General features: G+C 39.2%; 1 protein-coding gene across 2 annotated transcripts in view; it reads left to right on the top strand.

Annotated features, from left to right (window-relative positions):
* LOC114413652 (mediator of RNA polymerase II transcription subunit 25-like) overlaps positions 1-19,554 on the top strand; it is a 52,082-nt gene extending 32,528 nt beyond the window's left edge. For both annotated transcript variants that reach the window (XM_028378156.1, XM_028378165.1), the window contains 6 exons: positions 216-269; positions 468-496; positions 2,549-2,617; positions 2,715-2,799; positions 18,642-18,728; positions 18,817-19,554. In XM_028378156.1, the coding sequence (XP_028233957.1) occupies positions 216-269; positions 468-496; positions 2,549-2,617; positions 2,715-2,799; positions 18,642-18,728; positions 18,817-19,275 (783 nt within the window). In that variant the 3' untranslated portion in view covers positions 19,276-19,554. The remainder of the gene's footprint in view (positions 1-215; positions 270-467; positions 497-2,548; positions 2,618-2,714; positions 2,800-18,641; positions 18,729-18,816) is intronic.
* Positions 19,555-19,998: the final 444 nt, after the last annotated feature.

The raw sequence follows: 19,998 nt of genomic DNA, 5'->3' as shown, positions 1-19,998 counted from the left end.
AATTAGCAATAGAACTTTTTCTAATATCTCATTAAAATTATCTTTTTAAGTCATAAAATACTACATAGAAATTTATTAATCATCATATTTATACTGTATGTTGGTTATAATTATAAATTGAAGAATAATTGGGAGGTTTAAGTGGTGGCAATTATTTGGATTGTCTAGCATACTTGTGCATTGGTTCTTTATATTTAATAATTAAATTTGTGCAGGGAAGCTTGTCTGGACAAAGACAAGGACAGCCAGTATTTATCACCAAACTTGAAGTATGTTCTTAAATGCATGATAAAATAATTTTATCATGAGATTGATTTATTTATTTCTGTTTTTAATTTGACCAGTCTATTTTAATATCCCTGTATGGCCTTTTTGGTCTTGTTTTTAACAATAGAAATTGACGTAATTTTGTAGCAACTGTTGAGCTCTTTGTTGTATGATCCTGATGCATAATTTCTTTGTAACAGGGTTACAGGAATTCTTCCGCCTCTGAGACGTAAGTTCAAGAAGTTTTAATCTCTTCTCAAAAGTTTAGAAAATATTGAGTGGTTGAAGTTTACAATATTGTTCTAAAATTATTGTTGTTATTTGCTGTTGAGTTGATTATTTGGTTTGAATCAAGTATTAGGTATTAAGTCATAGATGTGCCATTTGACCAGTGCTCAGTCCCCCAACACCAACTGGTGAAAGTTAGAATACTTGTCTAGGTTTATTAGCTCAAACAGTGCATTTTGGAATATTTGGAACAGCTATCAACTATACCTAATAGTTCCAGCAGCTGTAGTGGCCACAATTGCAGCCAAAATAGTGTATGTAGCAGCTATTGGATTGATATTTTTGGAAAAACCCAATTTTACCCTTAAACAGCATCATTCTTTTGAATGGGGGGGAGGGGGGGTTGTTAAAGTTGAGAATTCTATCAACTGTAGTTTAAAAACACCTACACTGTGCAACCAACATCCACCCACCGTTCTATTTTGTGCGACCAATACTATTTCCGGCCACACCCACTGATCATTATCTTGTCTACTCGGAATCACCTTTTTTCTGAGCTTTGAACCCTCAACCTCTTCTTTTCTTTTCTCTGAGCAACACCCACCCTCACTTTTTGTTGAATTTTTAATGTCTTGTATTTGAATCTTTAGAAATTTGTTTGTTTCCTTGATTTTTATTGTTATTTATTTGTATGTTTTACTTAAAACCTATGGCCTTTTGTTGTTAATAATGAATATGCCATGAATTTTGATTATTTATTTGATGCCTGAGCATTAATATGTATATAGTATAAATTATTTAATCTGTATCTGTATATAAAAATTCTAAATAGTGGCCATCCTGCTATGCTTTATACCGATATATCACTTTTAGGGTCAGTCACTATGTGTGTCATCTGAGATTGATAATTATGGTTATTTTGGATGCTCTTTGGTGGATTCCTGATCTATCTGTTTTTGTTATTCCCGTCTTAAATAAATTCTTTTATAATACAGAAAAATGTGTTGTAACCCTTGTTCTTGATTTGTGTGCTTCGTATTATTAAATGGTAATCTTAGACATAAGCATACTAAATGTTTGTCAAAAAGCTTTTATTTTTTTGAAAGCTTTTATGAAGGGGGCTTACGGGCAACATGGATGCTTTTCGATAAGGCAACATTTACAACAAAATAGATGTTGTCTTGTGTCCATACTTTTGCAGTTTACGATTTCGCTGTATTATTTGTTTCATAAAGCCATTAATGTTTCTTTATGAGGATGATTATTTTTTGTGTGCTTGAAATTCAGCTTTATTGTAAAAATGAAATTTTTTTGGCCAAGTGATTCCGTGTTGTTAAATGCATGCCATTATTGATTTCTAATGAGTCATAAATTTTTTATTATACTTGCAGCCTTTGTCTGTGCCCCTTAATAAATTTGTAAAACCTTCATTGTCAACTATTTCATTAGTGACTCTGACACAATTAATGCATATGCAGCATTTTAAAAGCATAATTTTGAGCATTACTGATTCAGTACTGAGATTCATTTTCACCAAAAATTTAGTAAATAAATTGTGTACTAAAATATTCAGTTTTATCAATCACATGCTAAATTAACTTGGATTAAGATTCATACCAAAACTTCTCTTGCTTGAATTGTTGGAGTGTCACATGTTTCCAAAACACCTTTATGACACATGTTAGACACTTCTCAATAAGTATTTAATTAAGAAATTATTTTTGTGCGCTTGGATACTTGAGTTGATACCTCCATATGGATGGACACGTAAACGACACTTGTGTATAAAAAAGATTCAATTTTTTTGGAAATTAAAAAATGTCAACTTAGAATATAAAAGATATTATATGTCTATTTTTTTTCTTGACAGATTAACAATGGAAGAATGTTATACTATTCTTGATTATCAATTTAGATCTTTTGTTATGTTTGTCAGGGTCCATGATTTATTGATATTGACATCGTTATCTGAGTGAATCATCATCAGATGCTTTATGTCCTGTTAAATTCATTAATTTTCTGGATTTACTAACATTGATTTAATTGATCTCAGACTTGCAGCAAACTGGCCCCCTGTAATGCAAATAGTTCGGCTTATATCTCAGGACCACATGAATAACAAGTAATTCCTTATTTCAACTTTTGTCATGCTCATCTCTCTCTCTTTCACACTGTGTGTATGGGTGTGTATGGTCCTTAACATTTTGTTCTGCTGCTAGACAATATGTAGGAAAGGCAGATTTTCTAGTTTTTCGGGCAATGAACCCACATGGATTTCTTGGTCAGCTGCAGGAAAAGAAGCTGGTATGTTATCTTTGGGTGTTTCTATTTTTTTTTACCTTTCCTGTAAAGCTCCCCTTCTCCTAAACGATTTTCTAACTCACAGTCACAATGTCAATTCATTCCTGAAGTTTTTCCCTTGATGTCTTCTTTCAAGTTTTTGCTTCTGAAAGATAGAAGAAATTTAAGTCACAATACCATTCTATTGTTGCTTGAATTTACAATCTATAAAATTAGCAAGAGGAATAAAAATGAAATGAAACAGGCAAGGAGTGCTTACTACAATGGTTGTAGGAGAAAGACAAAATATCATTGAGTCATTGTTTCAATGTGTATTTGAGTTGGCTCTTGTATTGCAGTCTACAAAAAAAAAAAAACAATTATAAATTTTTATTGTCACTGCTTAGCTTACCAAAAATCCAAAAATAAGAAAAAAGCCTAGTGAATCAATGGTTGAATCGCATGAACTAGTATAATAATACCATTAATAATTAAATATAGTATATATATTAAATTTGTTAATTATATATTAACTACTTGTCTTAGTGGTGAAACCTAGTTTTGTCTTGCGTGGGGTGGGTGGGTTCGATTCCTGGTGAATGTATTTTTTCAATTTCCAATAGATTAAAGGCAGTAGGCATGGATGTGACACCTTCTCACTGCAGAGTGAACTTGGAAAGTGATAGGGATCAGGGGATCATTGGGCCTAAGGAGCCATTGACAAATGAGACATTAAAAAGCCCAAGGGAGTGGATTGTCTACACTCGTAGGAAGAAGGCAAATTAGTAAAAAGGGGATTGTGAGTTTGTTAGAGGAGAGAGGAGAAATATTTTCTGTTATGGGTTTATTGCTTTTTATCATGAGGTGTTGGTTAGATGAGGGGGACAGCGAGAATAGTTTTTGCCTAAAGGTAGGGAGAATAGTTTTTCTCTCTGGGACATTAGGGGGTTCATCCTCTATTGTAGTTTTCCATTTTGCCTTTAATCAATATTGAGTAATTCCCCTGATTTTCTTCATTCCCTTGTTTTCTTCTTTCACTGCTGAATCTGTTTTGTATCATTGGTCCGACCTGCTGGATAGTTCCACAAAGTCCGGTGAATGCCACAAAAACGAAGTCATAGCAGTAAGCAACCAGCAGGAGGCGAGCCAGAGATGGAAGGTCGCGTTGCATCATTGGAGAATGAGATTTCGAAGCTCAAGGCTTCCGTTGAGGTGTTGCGAAGTCAGTCGGAGAAACAGAACACCAAACAAGACACTATTGCTGCGAATCAAGAGAAATTGATGGATCTGTTCACCAAAAGTTTTGGGAAGGATAACCCAGAAGATGGCGAGAGTTCTGTGGGAAAAAACTCACGCGGAAAGGGGGCCAAGGGAGACGCAGAGAAGTCCAATTTCAGAACGATAACATTAGATGGGGACGCATTGAACGAGTTTCGTCAGTCAATGAAGAAGATTGAATTACCAACCTTCATCGGTGAGGATCCAGCCGGTTGGATTTCTCGTGCAGAAATCTATTTCCAAGTCCAGAATACCAGCGAAGCTTTGAAGGTAAGCCTTGCTCAGATTTGTATGGAAGGGGGTACCATCCACTTCTTTAATTCATTGTTGAACGATTATGAAGATTTGACTTGGGAGGATCTGAAGAGGGAGTTGATGGAGAGGTATGGTGGAATCGAGGAAGGGACGGTGTTTGAGCAATTGACGTCATTACGCCAAACTGGGACGGTGGAAGAATACATTCGACGCTTCGAGAGCTTTGTTGCTCAAGTACCAAGGTTGATGGAGGGGCAGTATTTTGCTTACTTTACGAATGGTCTGAGAGAAGACATTCGTGCTCGTCTGAGGAGTCTGAACATGGCAGCGCCGTTATCGCGTGGGTGCCTCATGAATACGACGCAAGCGCTTGAGGCAGAATTAGCGCATGGGTCGCGTGGATGGCAAACGCGTGTTGACACTCGAGGAGGAGGAGGTTTCGGATTTGTGCCGAAATCCCAGCATAGTGGATCAAACACGGGCCATGGAGGATTGAAAGGTGTGGGCCTTTAGGTGGGAACTAATGAGCCTGGTCCATATGCGAAAGAGGGGGTGTAGAAAGAAATTTTAATAGGCCTCGTGATAGGGGAGGTAAGCATTTAGCCTACCAGGACTTGTTGGATAGGCGCAAAAGAGGGTTATGTTTTAAGTGTGGTGGCCCCTTTGGGCCACTCCATTAGTGCCCCGTTAAGCAACTCAAGCTTATTCTGGTGAATGAGGAAATCCAAGTGGAATGTGAGGAAGAGGAGACTCCAAACGACGAGGGAAGTGATGAAGATTATGTCGTTTTGGAAGGGAAATGCAGTGTGTTGACCTTGCGAGGCTTGGACACCGACAATCGAGATTTCCCCAGTACGATGAAGATTAGAGGGACCGTTGGTGGTATTCCGGTCGTGCTTTTGGTGGACAGTGGGGCAACCCATAATTTCGTATCGAAGAAGTTGGTGGAGGCTTTTGGCTGGTAATGGGAGAATACAAAGAAGATGAGGATTTTAATGGGCGATGGTCACAAGGCTGACACCTGTGGAATTTGTCGAAACATTTGTGTGGAGATAGAAGCTGGTAATGTTCTGATCGATGCTGTCCTGTTCGAGTTGGGAGACATTGATATTGTTTTAGGAATGTCTTGGTTGCACTCACTGGGGGAGATGACAATTGATTGGTCCAAAAAGATCATGAAATTCAAAGAAGGTGGGATGTCAAAGATGTTGAAAGGGATTGCGGGTGAGGAACCATTGTTGGCATCACTTGAGGGAATTCTGAATGAAGAAAAGGGACATAGGGATGGTGAGTTGAACCAGCAGAAGCGACTAGAGTTGGAGGAGATTTTGAAGGAATTTGATGATGTATTCCAGGAACCTAGAGGTATTTCCCCAGAAAGGGTGAAGGCGCATTCAATTACTCTTAAGCCAGGAGAAGCACCGGTGAATGTACGACCCTATAGGTACCCGTATCACCAAAAAAATGAAATCGAAAGGCAAGTTAAGGAGTTGCTGGAAAATGGGTGGATAAGGCATAGTCAAAGTGAGTATTCAAGCCCTGTCATCTTGGTGAAAAAGAAGAGTAACCAATGGAGGATGTGCGTCAACTATCGTGCTTTAAACAAGGCAACAGTACCAGATAAATTTCCGATTCCGGTTATTGAGGAATTGTTGGATGAACTGCATGGGGCAAAATATTTCTCCAAGTTGGACCTCCGATCAGGTTATCACCAAGTGAGAATGAAAGTGGAGGACATCCCAAAAACAGCATTTGGAACACATGAGGGGCATTGCGAGTATCTTGTCATGCCATTTGGTTTGATGAATGCTCCTGCGACATTCCAATCCCTTATGAATGAAGTGTTTAGGGACTTACTGAGGCGTGGGGTATTGGTTTTCTTCGATGATATCTTGGTGTATCATGAGGAATGGGAGGAGCACATAGAGGGGTTAAGAGCTGTTCTGGGAATTTTGAGGCAGCATTGCCTGTATGCCAATAAGGAGAAGTGTAGCTTTGGCCAAATGAGCGTAGGGTATTTGGGGCATATCATCACACAACAAGGAGTGGAAGTGGATCCAAACAAGGTCAAGAGCATTGTGGAGTGGCTTGTACCCAAAAATGTGAAGGGGGTTCGAGGATTTTTGGGAATTACGGGTTACTACCGTAAATTCATTAAAGATTATGGGAAGGTGGCAAGATCCTTGACAGAATTAACAAAAAAAGATGGTTTTGGATGGAATGAGCAAACCTAGATCGCATTTGAAGAACTGAAGAAAAGGATCACCACAGCCCCGGTGCTTACCTTACCCAATTTTGAAAAGAAATTTGAGCTAGAGTGTGATGCTTCTGGACTTGGAATTGGTGCAATTTTGATGCAGGAACGTAGGCCTATAGCTTACTTTAGTAAAGCTTTAGGAAGCAAAAACTTAGCTAAGTCCGCTTATGAAAAAGAATTGATGGCAGTGGCATTAGCAATACAACACTGGCGGCCGTATCTGTTAGGAAGAAAGTTTGTAGTTTATTCAGATCAAAAGAGTTTGAGACAATTATTGCAACAGCGGATAACCACAGGGAGTCAACAAAATTGGTTAGCAATACAACACTGGCGGCCGTATCCCTATGTTGATTGAGGAATTTCATTCTACACCCCAAAGTGGACATTCGGGTTTCTATAGAACTTACCGGAGATTAGCCTTGAATGTATTTTGGATTGGCATGAGGAGGGATGTGATGAAATTTGTACAAAATTGTGATATATGCCAACGACAAAAATACCTCACCACTGCTCCTGGGGGTTTACTACAGCCACTTCCAGTTCCTGCACAAATATGGGAAGATATTTCCCTTGATTTTATTACTGGGTTACCTCGTTCAAAAGGGTATGAAGCTGTCCTGGTAGTTGTGGATAGGCTATCCAAGTATAGCCACTTTATTCCACTGAAGCATCCTTATACGGCGAGGACAGTAGTTGAATTGTTCATAAGGGAAGTGGTTTGTTTGCATGGAGTTCCTAGTTTTGTAATTAGTGATAGAGATCCACTGTTCATGAGTGTGTTCTGGAAGGAGTTTTTTAGACTCCAAGGAACTGTGTTGAAGATGAGTACAGCTTATCATCCGCAAACGGATGGTCAAACCGAAGTAACAAATCGGTGTTTAGAGACTTATCTCAGATGCTTTATCGGTGACAAGCCTAGGAGTTGGGTTCAGTGGTTATCTTGGGCTGAATATTGGTTTAATACCACCTATCATGAGTCCATTGGTATTACACCATTTGAGGCAGTATATGGGCAAAAACCACCAGCTCTAGTGAGAAGTGTGCCTGGAGAAATTCGAGTGGCAGCTGTGTTTAAGGATTTACAGGATCGTGATGAGATCCTTAGACAGCTGAAAATCCATCTGGAGAGAGCCAGGGAGAGAATGAAGCATCAGGTTGATAAACGCAGAACATAGAGGAGTTTTGAGGTTGGAGATATGGTCTTTCTCAAGCTGAAACCATATAGGCAAGCATCGGTGAAAAACCGGACCAATCCAAAGCTATGTGCTCGTTATTATGGGCCTTATGAAGTGTTTGAAAGAATTGGAGAGGTAGCTTATCGTCTGAAATTGCCAGCAACATCAAGAATTCATCTGGTATTCCATGTTTCGTTACTGAAGAAAGCACATGGAGAGTACCCTGTGGAGACTGAATTATTGCTTGATTTGGAAGAAGGAACTGTGGCAATAGCTGAACCTGAGGCTGTGCTAGAGGTCAGGGAGGTTTCTAAAGGAGGGAAGAGGGTAATTCAATGGTTGGTGAGCTGGAAAGGCCAACCAAGTGAAGAGGCTACTTGGGAGGATGAAGTGCTCATGAGAAGTCAATTTCCAGAATTGAAGCTTGAGGACAAGCAGTTGTTTTTAGGAGGAGGTATTGATAGGGATCAGGGGATCATTGGGCCTAAGGAGCCATTGGCAAATGAGACATTAAAAAGCCCAAGGGAGTGGATTGTCTACACTCGTAGGAAGAAGAGGGCAAATTAGGAAAAAGGGGATTGTGAGTTTGTTAGAGGAGACAGGAGAAATATTTTCTGTTATGGGTTTATTGCTTTTTATCATGAGGTGTTGGTTAGATGAGGGGGACAGCGAGAATAGTTTTTGCTTAAAGGTAGGGAGAATAGTTTTTCTCTATGCGGAGCATAGCTCTGGGACATTAGGGGGTTCATCCTCTATTGTAGTTTTTCATTTTGCCTTTAATCAATATTGAGTAATTCCCCTGATTTTCTTCGTTTCCTTGTTTTCTTCTTTCACTGTTGAATCTGTTTTGTATTAGAAAGTGAAAAATGTGGCTGATACACCTTCCCACTACAGTGAACTTAGAAATCGTGACCCACTGCAGTGAAATGTGACTGACTGCGTAGCTTCCCACTGCAACAAATTTTGGAATGTGCCGAGAAATGAGTACTCCCGGTCTACTTGGATGAAAAATGTAGTGGTTATTGGTTTGATGACATTATTTGATATGTATTGTATCCGAAGTCACTGCAACTAAGAGTAAGAAAGGATCAAAGCACAGAATAAAATCAAAGCAAAGCTTCTCCAAGTCAGAGAATGTTTCTCTAGACTCCTAATTTTATTCCAAATCTTCCCTATTCCCACAATGATTTCCCATTTCCCATATAACAGAATTCCTTCTCTGATTTCTCACTCCTCTAACTAACTTGATTCCCCCCACTAACAAAGCACTACAACAACACTAATTCTGAGTGGACTCTATTGCTCTCTTCGGCCTACGTGTGTAAACCTTCAGAGGTTTCCCACTATTGGGCCGATTCCATTCAATTCCACCTGCTGTAAAACTGGCCTTGTCCTCAAGGCTAAAAGAAGGAAACTTAGCCTGAATCGAAGTTGTTGATTCCCATGTGGCCTCCTCCACTGGTTGAAACTTCCACAGAATGAGCCATTCCTGCACTGGAGCACCGGAACACTAGACTTCTGAGTTGCCAAAACAGCTTTAGGACTTGGTGAGACTGGTTTGTCCATTTCCATTCCTGGGGGCAAGGTAGTGGCTATAGAACCAGGTTTCAGAGAATGTTTGTCCTTGAGAACTTCAAATCTTGCTGAAGAGAGAGGCTTGGTCAGTTCATCAGCCCACTGATCTAAAGCTGGGATATGCAGGATTGAAAGCTGTTTAGCCAGAACCTTTTCCCTCACAAAGAAGACATCTATTTCCATATGTTTCATGCGACTGTGGAACACTGGATTATGAGTAATGGATACATCACTCTGATTATCACAATAAAGAACAGGAGTAGTGAAGGAAACTCTCAATTTTGTTAAAAGAGCCTGAATCCAAGTCAATTCAGTAGAAGTTTGAGCCAAGCTGAGATATTCAACTTCAGTACTGGGCTTGGGTGATTTTCTGCTTCCAAGACCACCAAGATATGAAGTTTGGACTAAGAAAGATGGCAGCCCCTGAGGTGGAACGCCTATCATCCACATCAAATGCCCAATCAGCATCACAGAAAGCATAAAAGGCCAAAGGTTTCACAATAGAAGCAGACTGAAGAAGTAAACCATGAGACAAAGTACCCTTGAGATATCTCAAGATCCTTTTAACCACTGCCCAATGAGAGTCCAGAGGACTAGCCATAAATTGACAAACCTTATTAATAACAAAACTGATTTCAGGTCTAGTGAGAGTAGCATACTGCAAGGAACCCACTATTGATTTGTAGAGAGTTGGGTCATGAAATAGATCAACACCATGTCTGGACAATTTACAGTTAGAAACCATGGGAGAGGAAATAGAATGTGCTTCAGCCATATGAGTTTTGTGAAGTAAATCATGAATATAATTGCTTTGAGTCATTAGTATAGAATTATTAGCAAGATATTTGATCTCTAGTCCCAAAAAATAATCCAAATGACCCAGTTACTTACGAGAGAAGGCAATGTTTAGTTTGAAAGTTAGCTGCCGAATAAGAGAGACAAAACTGTCTGTGATGATGATATCATCCACATAGACTAAAAGATAGACAGTATGCTCCTGATGTGTGTAGATGAACAGAGAAGAATCACATTTGTTTCCCACAAACCCATACTGAAGTATAGTAGATTTTAACCTGTGAAACCACTGCCTTGGGGCTTGTTTTAAGCCATAGAGAGCCTTGTTAAGCTTGCAGACCAGGGATTTATCTGCAACTTCAAAACTAGGAGGCTGAGTCATAAATACATATCCCTCAAGCAACCCATTAAGAAAAGCATTGTTGACATCAAACTGAAATAACTCCCACCCTTGAGAAAGAGCAAGAGTGAGAATAACACAAATTGTGACAGGCTTGACCACAGGAAAAAATGTCTCATGAAAATCAAATCCATGAACCTAATGAAACAAACCCCTTAGCAACCAGTTTGGCTTTGAACTTGTTGATAGAACCATCAACATTTTCTTTTACTCTGAAAAGCCATTTGCACCCAATAGCTTGCCTATTAGGAGGTAGGGGAACCAAGTCCCGAGTTCTGTTTTACAGTAAAGCATCATACTCCTCTTGCATAGCTGTAGACCAATCTGAATTTTCCAGGGCCTCTTTGACAGTCTTGGGTTCAAAATGAGCAAGGAACAGTGAAGGATGTAGGCTAGGATTATGAATTCCAGACTTGGACCTAGTTTGCATAGGATGAGTGTTAGTAGGGATTGATGTTGGTGCTGGTACAGACTCACTGTGAGACCTTGTATTTGATGATTGAGGATGAATAGAAGTAGACTCAGATGAGGGTTGACGTGAGATAGAAGAAAAACCAGGAGGAATAGAGGGAACAGATGGTGAGTGAGAGGAAGACACTTGAGAAGGTTGGGGTGTAGGAGCTACAAATGGAGGAGACAGGTCACGATCAAGACTGAAATAGGAGTCAAGGTTTTGTACTGAGCTAGAAGAAGAGGGAAATAGATCAAAATAAGGATATCTCAGCTCATTGAACAAAACATCTTTGGAGATATAAATTCTCCCAGTTGAAGACAAACATTTGTAACCTTTATGAGATGAGGAGTACCCCAAAAACAGACACTCTTGAGAACGAAGATTAAGTTTGAGTATGATAAGGCCTCAACAAGGGAAAGCAGGCACATCCAAAGGTTTTAAGGAATTGGAAATCAAGATCCTTGTTGAAAAGAGTGACAAAGTGAATATCAAAGTTGAGGGAAGCAGTAGGACGTCTATTAATTAAATAGACAGCAATAGTGAAGGCATAGTCCCAAAACTGTAAAAGGTAAAGATGCATGATGTAACAAGGTAAGGCCCAAATCAACTATATGCCTGTGTTTTCTTTAAACCACACCATTTTGATGATGAGTTTGGGGACAAATCAGTCTTTGAGAAATACCATAGGAGGTTAAGAGAGCAAAAAAGGGTCTGTTTTCACCCCCCCCCCCCTCCCAATCAGACTGAACACTCTTAATTTTAGTATTAAGCTGCAGTTCAACCAAGGATTTAAAAGTTTGAAAAACAGAAGTAGTTTCAGCCTTAGTTTTAATAGGAAATATCCAAGTGTATCTGGAAAAAGCATCAATAAAAGATACATAATACTTGAAACCAGAATGAGAGGGTAGCCTATGAGACTTTCCCATGCAACAGGAAGCATAAAAGTCTGAAAAAAATTTATTAGATGAAGAAATATTACACTGGTTGAAGACTAGCTTCATTACTTGACTATTGGGATGGCCTAACCTAGCATGCCAAAGACTAACAGTGCTAGGAGGAGAAATAACAGAACTGGAAGCTACACTAGAATTTTTATTAACAGTAGGAGCTGGGATTGAAGTAGAGATGGAGGTTGACAACAACTGAGGAGAGTGATCTTGAAGCCTAATGTTATGAAATGAATAGAGGCCATCAACACCAACAACACTTTGAAGAAGGATCTTATTGGTCATCTGAGATTTCACAAGACATAAGTAAGGATGAAATTCAAAGAAAACAAAGTTATCTTTAGCAAACTGACTCACACTTAACAAATTTTTCGAAATTGAAGGAACATGTAATAACTTGTGAAGTTTGAAAGTTATATGAGAGTCATTAGGAGACACAAAGGAGGAGGAACCAACACTAGAGATACTTAATCCTTCACCATTTCCTATGAAGATTTGGTCAGGTCCATCAAAGTGTGCAAACTGTTTGATATGTTGTGATTCACCAGTCACATGGAAGCTAGCTCCAAAATCTGGAATCCAGGTGGAACTAGCTTGACCATTGCCATAAGAGGATGAGTTTGTAAGCATAGCACTGGGTTGATTGGTTGGTTGAGCAACAGTCTTGGAATTAGGATTAATCCAAGTGTTTGGAGATCTAGTCGAAATAGACAAATGAGGAATGGGTTGAAGTGTGGTAGGATCAAAGAAAGTAAGTGATTGAAAATGACAGACATTTGCAGTATGTCTATATTTGAGATAGATTTGGCAGTGGAAGTTGGCAAATCGGCCACCACTGCAACCCCTACCGGAACCACTGTGACCAACACCACGGTCAGAAGGATTGCCAAGTCCACCATTGCTGCAGCCATACACTCCCCTAGAGCCGCTAGAATCACCAGATTTGTATGAATTTGAGTGCAAATAACCTTGAGTGTAATTCAAGGATGGAGAAGTGAGCACTTGAGTGTCTCTGTTGTAGTGAACAAGACGAGTCTTGTGACCGTAAAGCAGAGCTTCAATTTCAGCATTGGACAAAGTCCGTTTTTTGCTTTCGATCACCGAGATCACTGGCGCATAATCAGACGGGAGACCTTCCAGAAGTGTGTCAACATATTCCTCATGGCGAATCGGAACTCCCAACACCGGCGAGTTCATCAACGTAACCTTTGATCTTACGAAGGTAGTATTCATCCATCGATTTGGTGTGAAGGCTGAAATACTCGTGATTCTTCTCCCAAACCTGATAGGAGTGATTCGAGCCATGTGAGAGAACAAACTTTGAAAGAATGGATTGGAGCCAAACAAGGAGCGTTTGGTCTTGAACTTCCCAAGCTTCGTACTCCGGATTCACGTGACACCTTTTCACTGCAGAGTGAACTTGGAAAGTGAAAAATGTGGCTGATACACCTTCCCACTACAGTGAACTTAGAAATCATGACCCACTGCAGCGAAATGTGACTAACTGCGTAGCTTCCCACTGCAACAAATTTTGGAATGTGTCGAGAAATGAGTACTCCCAGTCTACTTGGATGAAAAATGCAGTGGTTACTGGTTTGATCACGTTATTTGATACGTATTGTATCAGAGGTCAATGCAACAAAGAGTATGAAAGTATCAAAGCACAAAATAAAATAAATGCAAAGCTTCCCCAAGTCAGAGAATTGTTCTCTAGACTACCAATTTCATTCCAAATCTTCCCTATTCCCACAATGATTTCCCCTTTCCCATGTAACTGAATTCCCCTTTTGATTTCTCACTCCTCTAACTAACTTGATTCCCCCCACTCACAAAGCACTGCAACACTAATTCTGAACGGACTCTGTTGCCCTCTTGGGGCCTACGTGTGTAAACCTTCAGAGGTTTCCCAGTATTGGGCAGATTCCTATCATTATTATCGAGTCACATACATATTTGATCCAGCTACTAAACCAAATCACTTATAGATCTGGTTTCTGGTCAGACCGGTTCAATTAGCTGATCCATGCTAAATTTAAAAATACTGGTGTCAATTGTCTAACAAGGAAGATGATGAGATATTGAGATGCGTGATGAGTAATTTGATAACAAATATGTTAGATGTGTGTCAACGATGTATTGAAGATGCACAAAGAGAGTGAGTTTGGATATAGCCAATCTAGCAATGTTTTATGGGCCAAATTTGGTGACAGTTGATATATTAAGAGACAGCCTATTTAATTGAAATTAATGAGTAATTATTTTTTTAAGTGAGAGAGAATACAGAAAAAATTAGGAATCATACAAAAAATAAAATGCTTTTTTCCTCTAACAGGGTTCAAACCCCATTCACCGAGATAAAAAACACTCCTAGTTTCCACTACACTGGACAAGATATTAATATAATTTATCAATACTAATACTAAATAACTTTTATTGGGGGGTGCTAAAAGCAAGGGCTTGTGCCGCCTTATGCTTAGGACAGCCCTGATTGAAAAGTCGTATAAGCTTAGATTGTCAAAAGAAAAGAAATTGAATGAACACTGCTAAATTTATTCTATTTGATTATTCCATTATTTTATTTGTCACTCATTCATTGTGTGCACTTTATTTGATATTTTGATTATCTCATTGCTTTCTTTCCATTCTTCCAAAATAAAGTCTTCACAAACTTAGATATAACCAATAATTTTGTTTCATGAGACTTATAGTTAAGTTGCTTTAGCTATTTCTTGTTTAAAACTATTGCATTGAACATAAATCATATATATGGTATATTTTAAGTTATTTTTTATGCGATTTGATTTGATACAAATTCTGATTAATGAGTCAAATTATGTTGGTAATTCACAATTTAAATCTTGATTTTATAACCTTGGTTAGGATATTTGTGATCTCTATATTTATTTCAAAAACTCTATATGATCCAGCCCCTATTGTGTAATTCAAACACAGATTTCAGCACGTCTTTTTCTCCTCACTGTTATCAATTTGGATACTCAATACTCTAGCTTTCTCTTTTTATACATTATTTATGAGGGTGAGACCTGGTGCAGCGGTAACATATAGAAGCCAGATATTAGTTTCAAGACTGATTCTAGGGTGCACAAGTAAGATGGCTCTTGTACCATGCACAAGTAACATGAGCCGTTGGATTCAAATGGGTGGCTGGGATGAATATATGGTCTACATGTTCTCAGGCACACTTGATTCTAAGTTTTTAGTCATTAAAAAGTTACTCACATGCACTTCCTTTTGATCAAAGTGAGATTTTATAATATTAAAAAAAAAGCAAATCAGTCAGGCCTGTCTTTCTCTCTCTTCGCAAACAATGGTAAAAACATGGTGGAAGTTAGTCTTCTCCAGTATGCGGACGACACTATTTTCTTTGGAGAGGCATCAATGGAGAATGTGCGAGCAATTAAAGCAATGCTGAGGACTTTCGAGTTAGTATCGGGCCTCAAAATTAACTTTGCTAAGAGTGGTTTTGGTGCTTTTGGGGTGTCGGACTCATGGAAGCATGATGCAGCTGAGTACCTCAATTGTAGCATGTTGACGTTCCCTTTCACATACCTTGGTGTTCCTATTGGAGCAAATCCGAGATCATATCAGACATGGGTCCCTATTATTTCTAAGTGCGAGAGAAAGTTAGCGAAATGGAAGCAAAGACACTTGTCTTTTGGGGGGAGAGTGACTCTTATAAAGTCAGTGCTAACGTCCATTCCTATTTACTTTTTCTCTTTTTTCAGGGTACCAAACAAGGTCGTGGATAAGTTAGTCAGAATGCAAAGAAGGTTTCTATGGGGAGGAGACCAGGAGCAACACAAAATAGCTTGGGTCAAATGGGAAACCGTTTGTTTGCCAAAGGAACATGGGGGACTAGGAGTTAAAGACATCAATGTATTTAATGCATCACTGCTGGGCAAGTGGAAGTGGAACTTATTTCATAGTCAAGGGGAGTTGTGGACTAGGGTACTAGAATCGAAATATGGAGGTTGGAGGGGTTTAAGTGAAATATCTAGAGGGAAGGGTGAATCGGTATGGTGGAGGGACCTAAAGCTAGTGTTTAATCAATCGCATAATGGAGAGATATGGAAGAATACAACTGAATGGAGGGTTGGTTGTGGAGATAAGTTCAAATTTTGGGAGGATGTATGGACGGGGGGAGAGGAGTCTTTACTTGAAAGGTTTCCTAGGCTGTACAGCATTTCTAATCATCAGCATAAAAGAATTCAGCAGATGGGGGATTTCAAAGAAGAAGGTTGGGAATGGGACTTTAGGTGGAGAAGACCATTATTTGATAGCGAAGTAGATTTGGCGGTGTCATTTTTATCAGCTGTTACAAGCCACCCAATTCAACCTCACAAATCAGATCAATGGGTGTGGAAGGTGGAACCGGATGGACAGTACACGGCTAAATCTGCTTACGAAGTGTGTAGGGGGGATTCATTTGATCAGCAACAAGATGGAGTGTATGAGGAGCTGTGGAAGCTCAAGCTTCCGTCTAAAATTATCATATTTGCATGGAGACTCATAAGAGACAGACTACCAATTAGAGAAAACTTGAGGAGGCGTCACATTCAGCTTGGAGATTCAAGATGTCCATTCTGCAGAATTGAGGAAGAAAGTGCAGGTCATTTATTCTTCTTTTGCAGCAAGATCCTCCCAATATGGTAGGAATCTTTGTCATGGGTGAACGTATCGGGAGTTTTCCCAAACCAACCAAGCCAACACTTTCTTCAACACATCTATGGAATGACAGAAGGAATGAGATCTAGTAGATGGAAATGGTGGTGGATGGCACTGACATGGACCATTTGGAAGCACAGGAATAATATTATCTTCTCAAATGGCTCACTAAATGTCAATGGAATTCTAGATGACGCAATTTTCCTACTATGGACGTGGCTTACAAATTTGGAGAAGGGATTTAATATGCACTACAACTACTGGTCTTCTAACATCAGAGCAGGGTTCCTAAATAGAACAGGATAGAATAGCAGTGCATGTTTCTGTATTATTTAAATGTTTTTCCAGATTGGCCAAACTATGTTAAGCTCAATTCTGGATTGATACTTGTACTGTTAGTACCTCTGGTACTCAATTAATATATATTATTAAGTTTGCTGACCAAAAAAAAAAGGATGACATACATAGCTTTGTCAGAGTGGGTGAGACTGATACCCTTTCTCTATCTCTGGCTTGCCTCCACCATCTTCTCCTTCTCCGTTAAGTGGTCTTTCAACAACATCATTCATAATTTCTAAACCAAAAGATGCAAGAGTGAACCAAACTAAACCAATTAGGCAGCAGCCAGCAGCAGTAGCAATTGAACAAAATATTTGTATCTTATTTTCATTCAATACACTTCAATCTTTGAACACAAAAGGAAGTAGAAATTAATCAATGTTTCTGTTTCAAAAATATGGGGGATTAAAAAATTATATTAAAAATAACTAAATTGAAGATAGAAGTGTCTATGTTTTGATGGTAAACAACAATAAGTAATTGCAAACAGATTTATACGATCTAGGTAGCATTGAAGGTATTATTCGAGTTCATTTGGAAGTATGTGACGTTGACTTACACATGCATCACCGCATCGGAGACATGATCGGGGATGTTGTGCAATCAGAAATCGAACACAATCTTTCGTGGGCAGTGAGTTCTGAGAGAGGTGGATGGTTGTGGATCTGAACAGTCATATGGTGGCGGAGAGAGAACCAGTGGTGAAGTCCAAACTTGGGAGGAGCCAGGCCTTGTAATGCCAGTTCAGAAACTTGGTGGTGGCATTGTTGAAACGCGCGACTCGTTCTCAGACTGTTATGAATCATGTGTTTTGGCCGCACTAGAGGCTGTCAGCGGGGAGAGACCAAAGTCGATGGAGTCCACAGTGGTGGCTTTTCAGGGGACTAGACGACATGGTAGTAGCAATGGCGGGGGTGGTGAGGGAAGAAGAAGGTGAAGGCAAAAGAGAAAGTATTGGAAGAAGAAATAATCCTGTAAAGGAGCTTTATGGTATGGTAATAAAGATTCGATAAATCCAATGGCTCACATTACTTGTGCACCATACAAGATCCATCTTACTTGTGCACCTTAGAATTAGTCTAGTTTCAAACACAGATTTCAGCAGGTGTTGTGAATTTTTTTTATCTGTTTCACCTGCCCCCTCCTTGATTACCTGTGAAATATATAGAAGCCAGATATTAGTTTAATCATTTTTTTTGGGGAGGTGAAACAGATAAAAGTCAACTATTTTTCCACGTTTATGATTTGTCTAGAAATTATACAACATGAAAAATTTCAAGATAAAAAAGGTGTAAGCTATAGTAACAATGCTGAAACCTGCAATTAATAATCCCTTATCAATGTGTCCTTCAAATATGTTATAGCCTCACCTATAGAAGGAATTTTGAGTGCATCTTAACAATTCATCATAAAGTGTTGGCAACAGACATAAGCTCTAGGAAGGACCATTTTCATATCAGTTGAAGTATTCGTAGATATCTAGTTACATCTTGGACATAGTATATTTACAAATTTCCGGTTTTCATTTAGATTCCTGTAACACTTATCTGTAGAAATACTTAATGACTGTTGGGTCTTACCCTTATAATTTTTTAATTTCTTTGTAACACTGTTATATGAAAAATTTCTCTGCCTGCGGACCATTGATTTCATTTCTTGCAAGGAGGTATTTTTTTGTGGTACTGAATTAGTTGTTCGATTTCAGTGTGCAGTTATTCAATTACCATCACAGACATTGCTACTATCTGTTTCTGACAAAGCCTTCCGCTTGATTGGGATGCTTTTTCCTGGGGTAACATTTGGTTGCTGTTTTTTGGCTCTTTTATAATTATGGATCAATTATACCTTGCCTATTTACTCGAAGCCTTGAATGCAAGCAGGATATGGTCGTATTTAAGCCGCAATTGTCGAGTCAGCAGCAGCAACAGCACCAGCAGATGCAAAACCAACAGCAACATCTTCCGCAGTTGCAACAACAGCAGCAGCTACCTCACATGCAGCAACAACAACTTCCTCAGCTGCAGCAGCAGCAGCAGCTTCCTCAGCTGCAACAGCAGCAGCAACTTCCTCAGCTACAACAGCAGCAACAGCTCCAGCAGCAGCAGCTTCCGCAACTCCAGCAACAGCAGCAGCTGCCTCAACTTCAACAACTCCCACAACTACAGCAACAGCAGCAGCTTCCGCAGTTGCAGCAACTGCAGCCACAGCAGCAACAGATGGTTGGGGCAGGAATGGGTCAAGCCTTTGGTCAAGGCCCTGGGCGGTCACAGCTGGTTTCTCAGGGACAAGTTTCATCACAAGGAGCAACAAACATCGGTGGAGGGGGCTTCATGAGTTAACTCAATTTTTGATAAGTTTCGGGGCTTCATGAGTTAACTCAATTTTTGATTAGTTTCCCCACATCTAACGGAGGGTATATTTTTGGAAGCTAGTTGTTTATAATGTTATGGCATTTGTATGAACATGGAACATCTGTGCTAAAATGTCCTAGCGTCCAATCACAAGTATTTAGCTAACAATTCATGTCACAAATTGATAGGTTCAGACTAACGGTAAAATGTTCGTTTGATTTCTTCAGCAATTTATATTTAGAGTATGTTAAAAAGTTATTTTGAACATGTTGATTTTAAAGTTGGGTAGAATTGATTTTAATAAATATTGGAGCTGTAGAAGGTAATTGGGATGTGTGGTGGATTGATCGTTTAGAAATTGAGTATAGTTGTGTTGAATCAAATCCGTTGATATGCTAGGAATTGACCCAAATCTTTTCAATCATATGTTGATAGTTGACCTTGAAGCTAAACCGGTATGCCACAAACGATGAAAAATGGAATTGGAAAGGTGACAGGAGATCAAGAAACAGGTTTCAGACTTGCTTTAAGCAGGATTTATCTGAGAAATTAAATACATGACTTGGCTGGTGAACGTGGTCCTAGTATAAAGTTAAAAACAGTTCAGAAATGGAGGATTTGTAGACATATGGACTTAAAAGTCCAAAGGATTCCTATCCTCTACCTAACATTGATCAATTGTTTGACAAATTGTCACGATTCCAATTACTT

This window comes from Glycine soja, chromosome 1, assembly GCF_004193775.1.
Source record: "Glycine soja cultivar W05 chromosome 1, ASM419377v2, whole genome shotgun sequence".
Lineage (NCBI taxonomy): Eukaryota > Viridiplantae > Streptophyta > Magnoliopsida > Fabales > Fabaceae > Glycine > Glycine soja.
The sequence above is the reverse complement of the archived record's forward strand: the minus strand, read 5'-3'. Positions and strand labels throughout refer to the sequence as shown.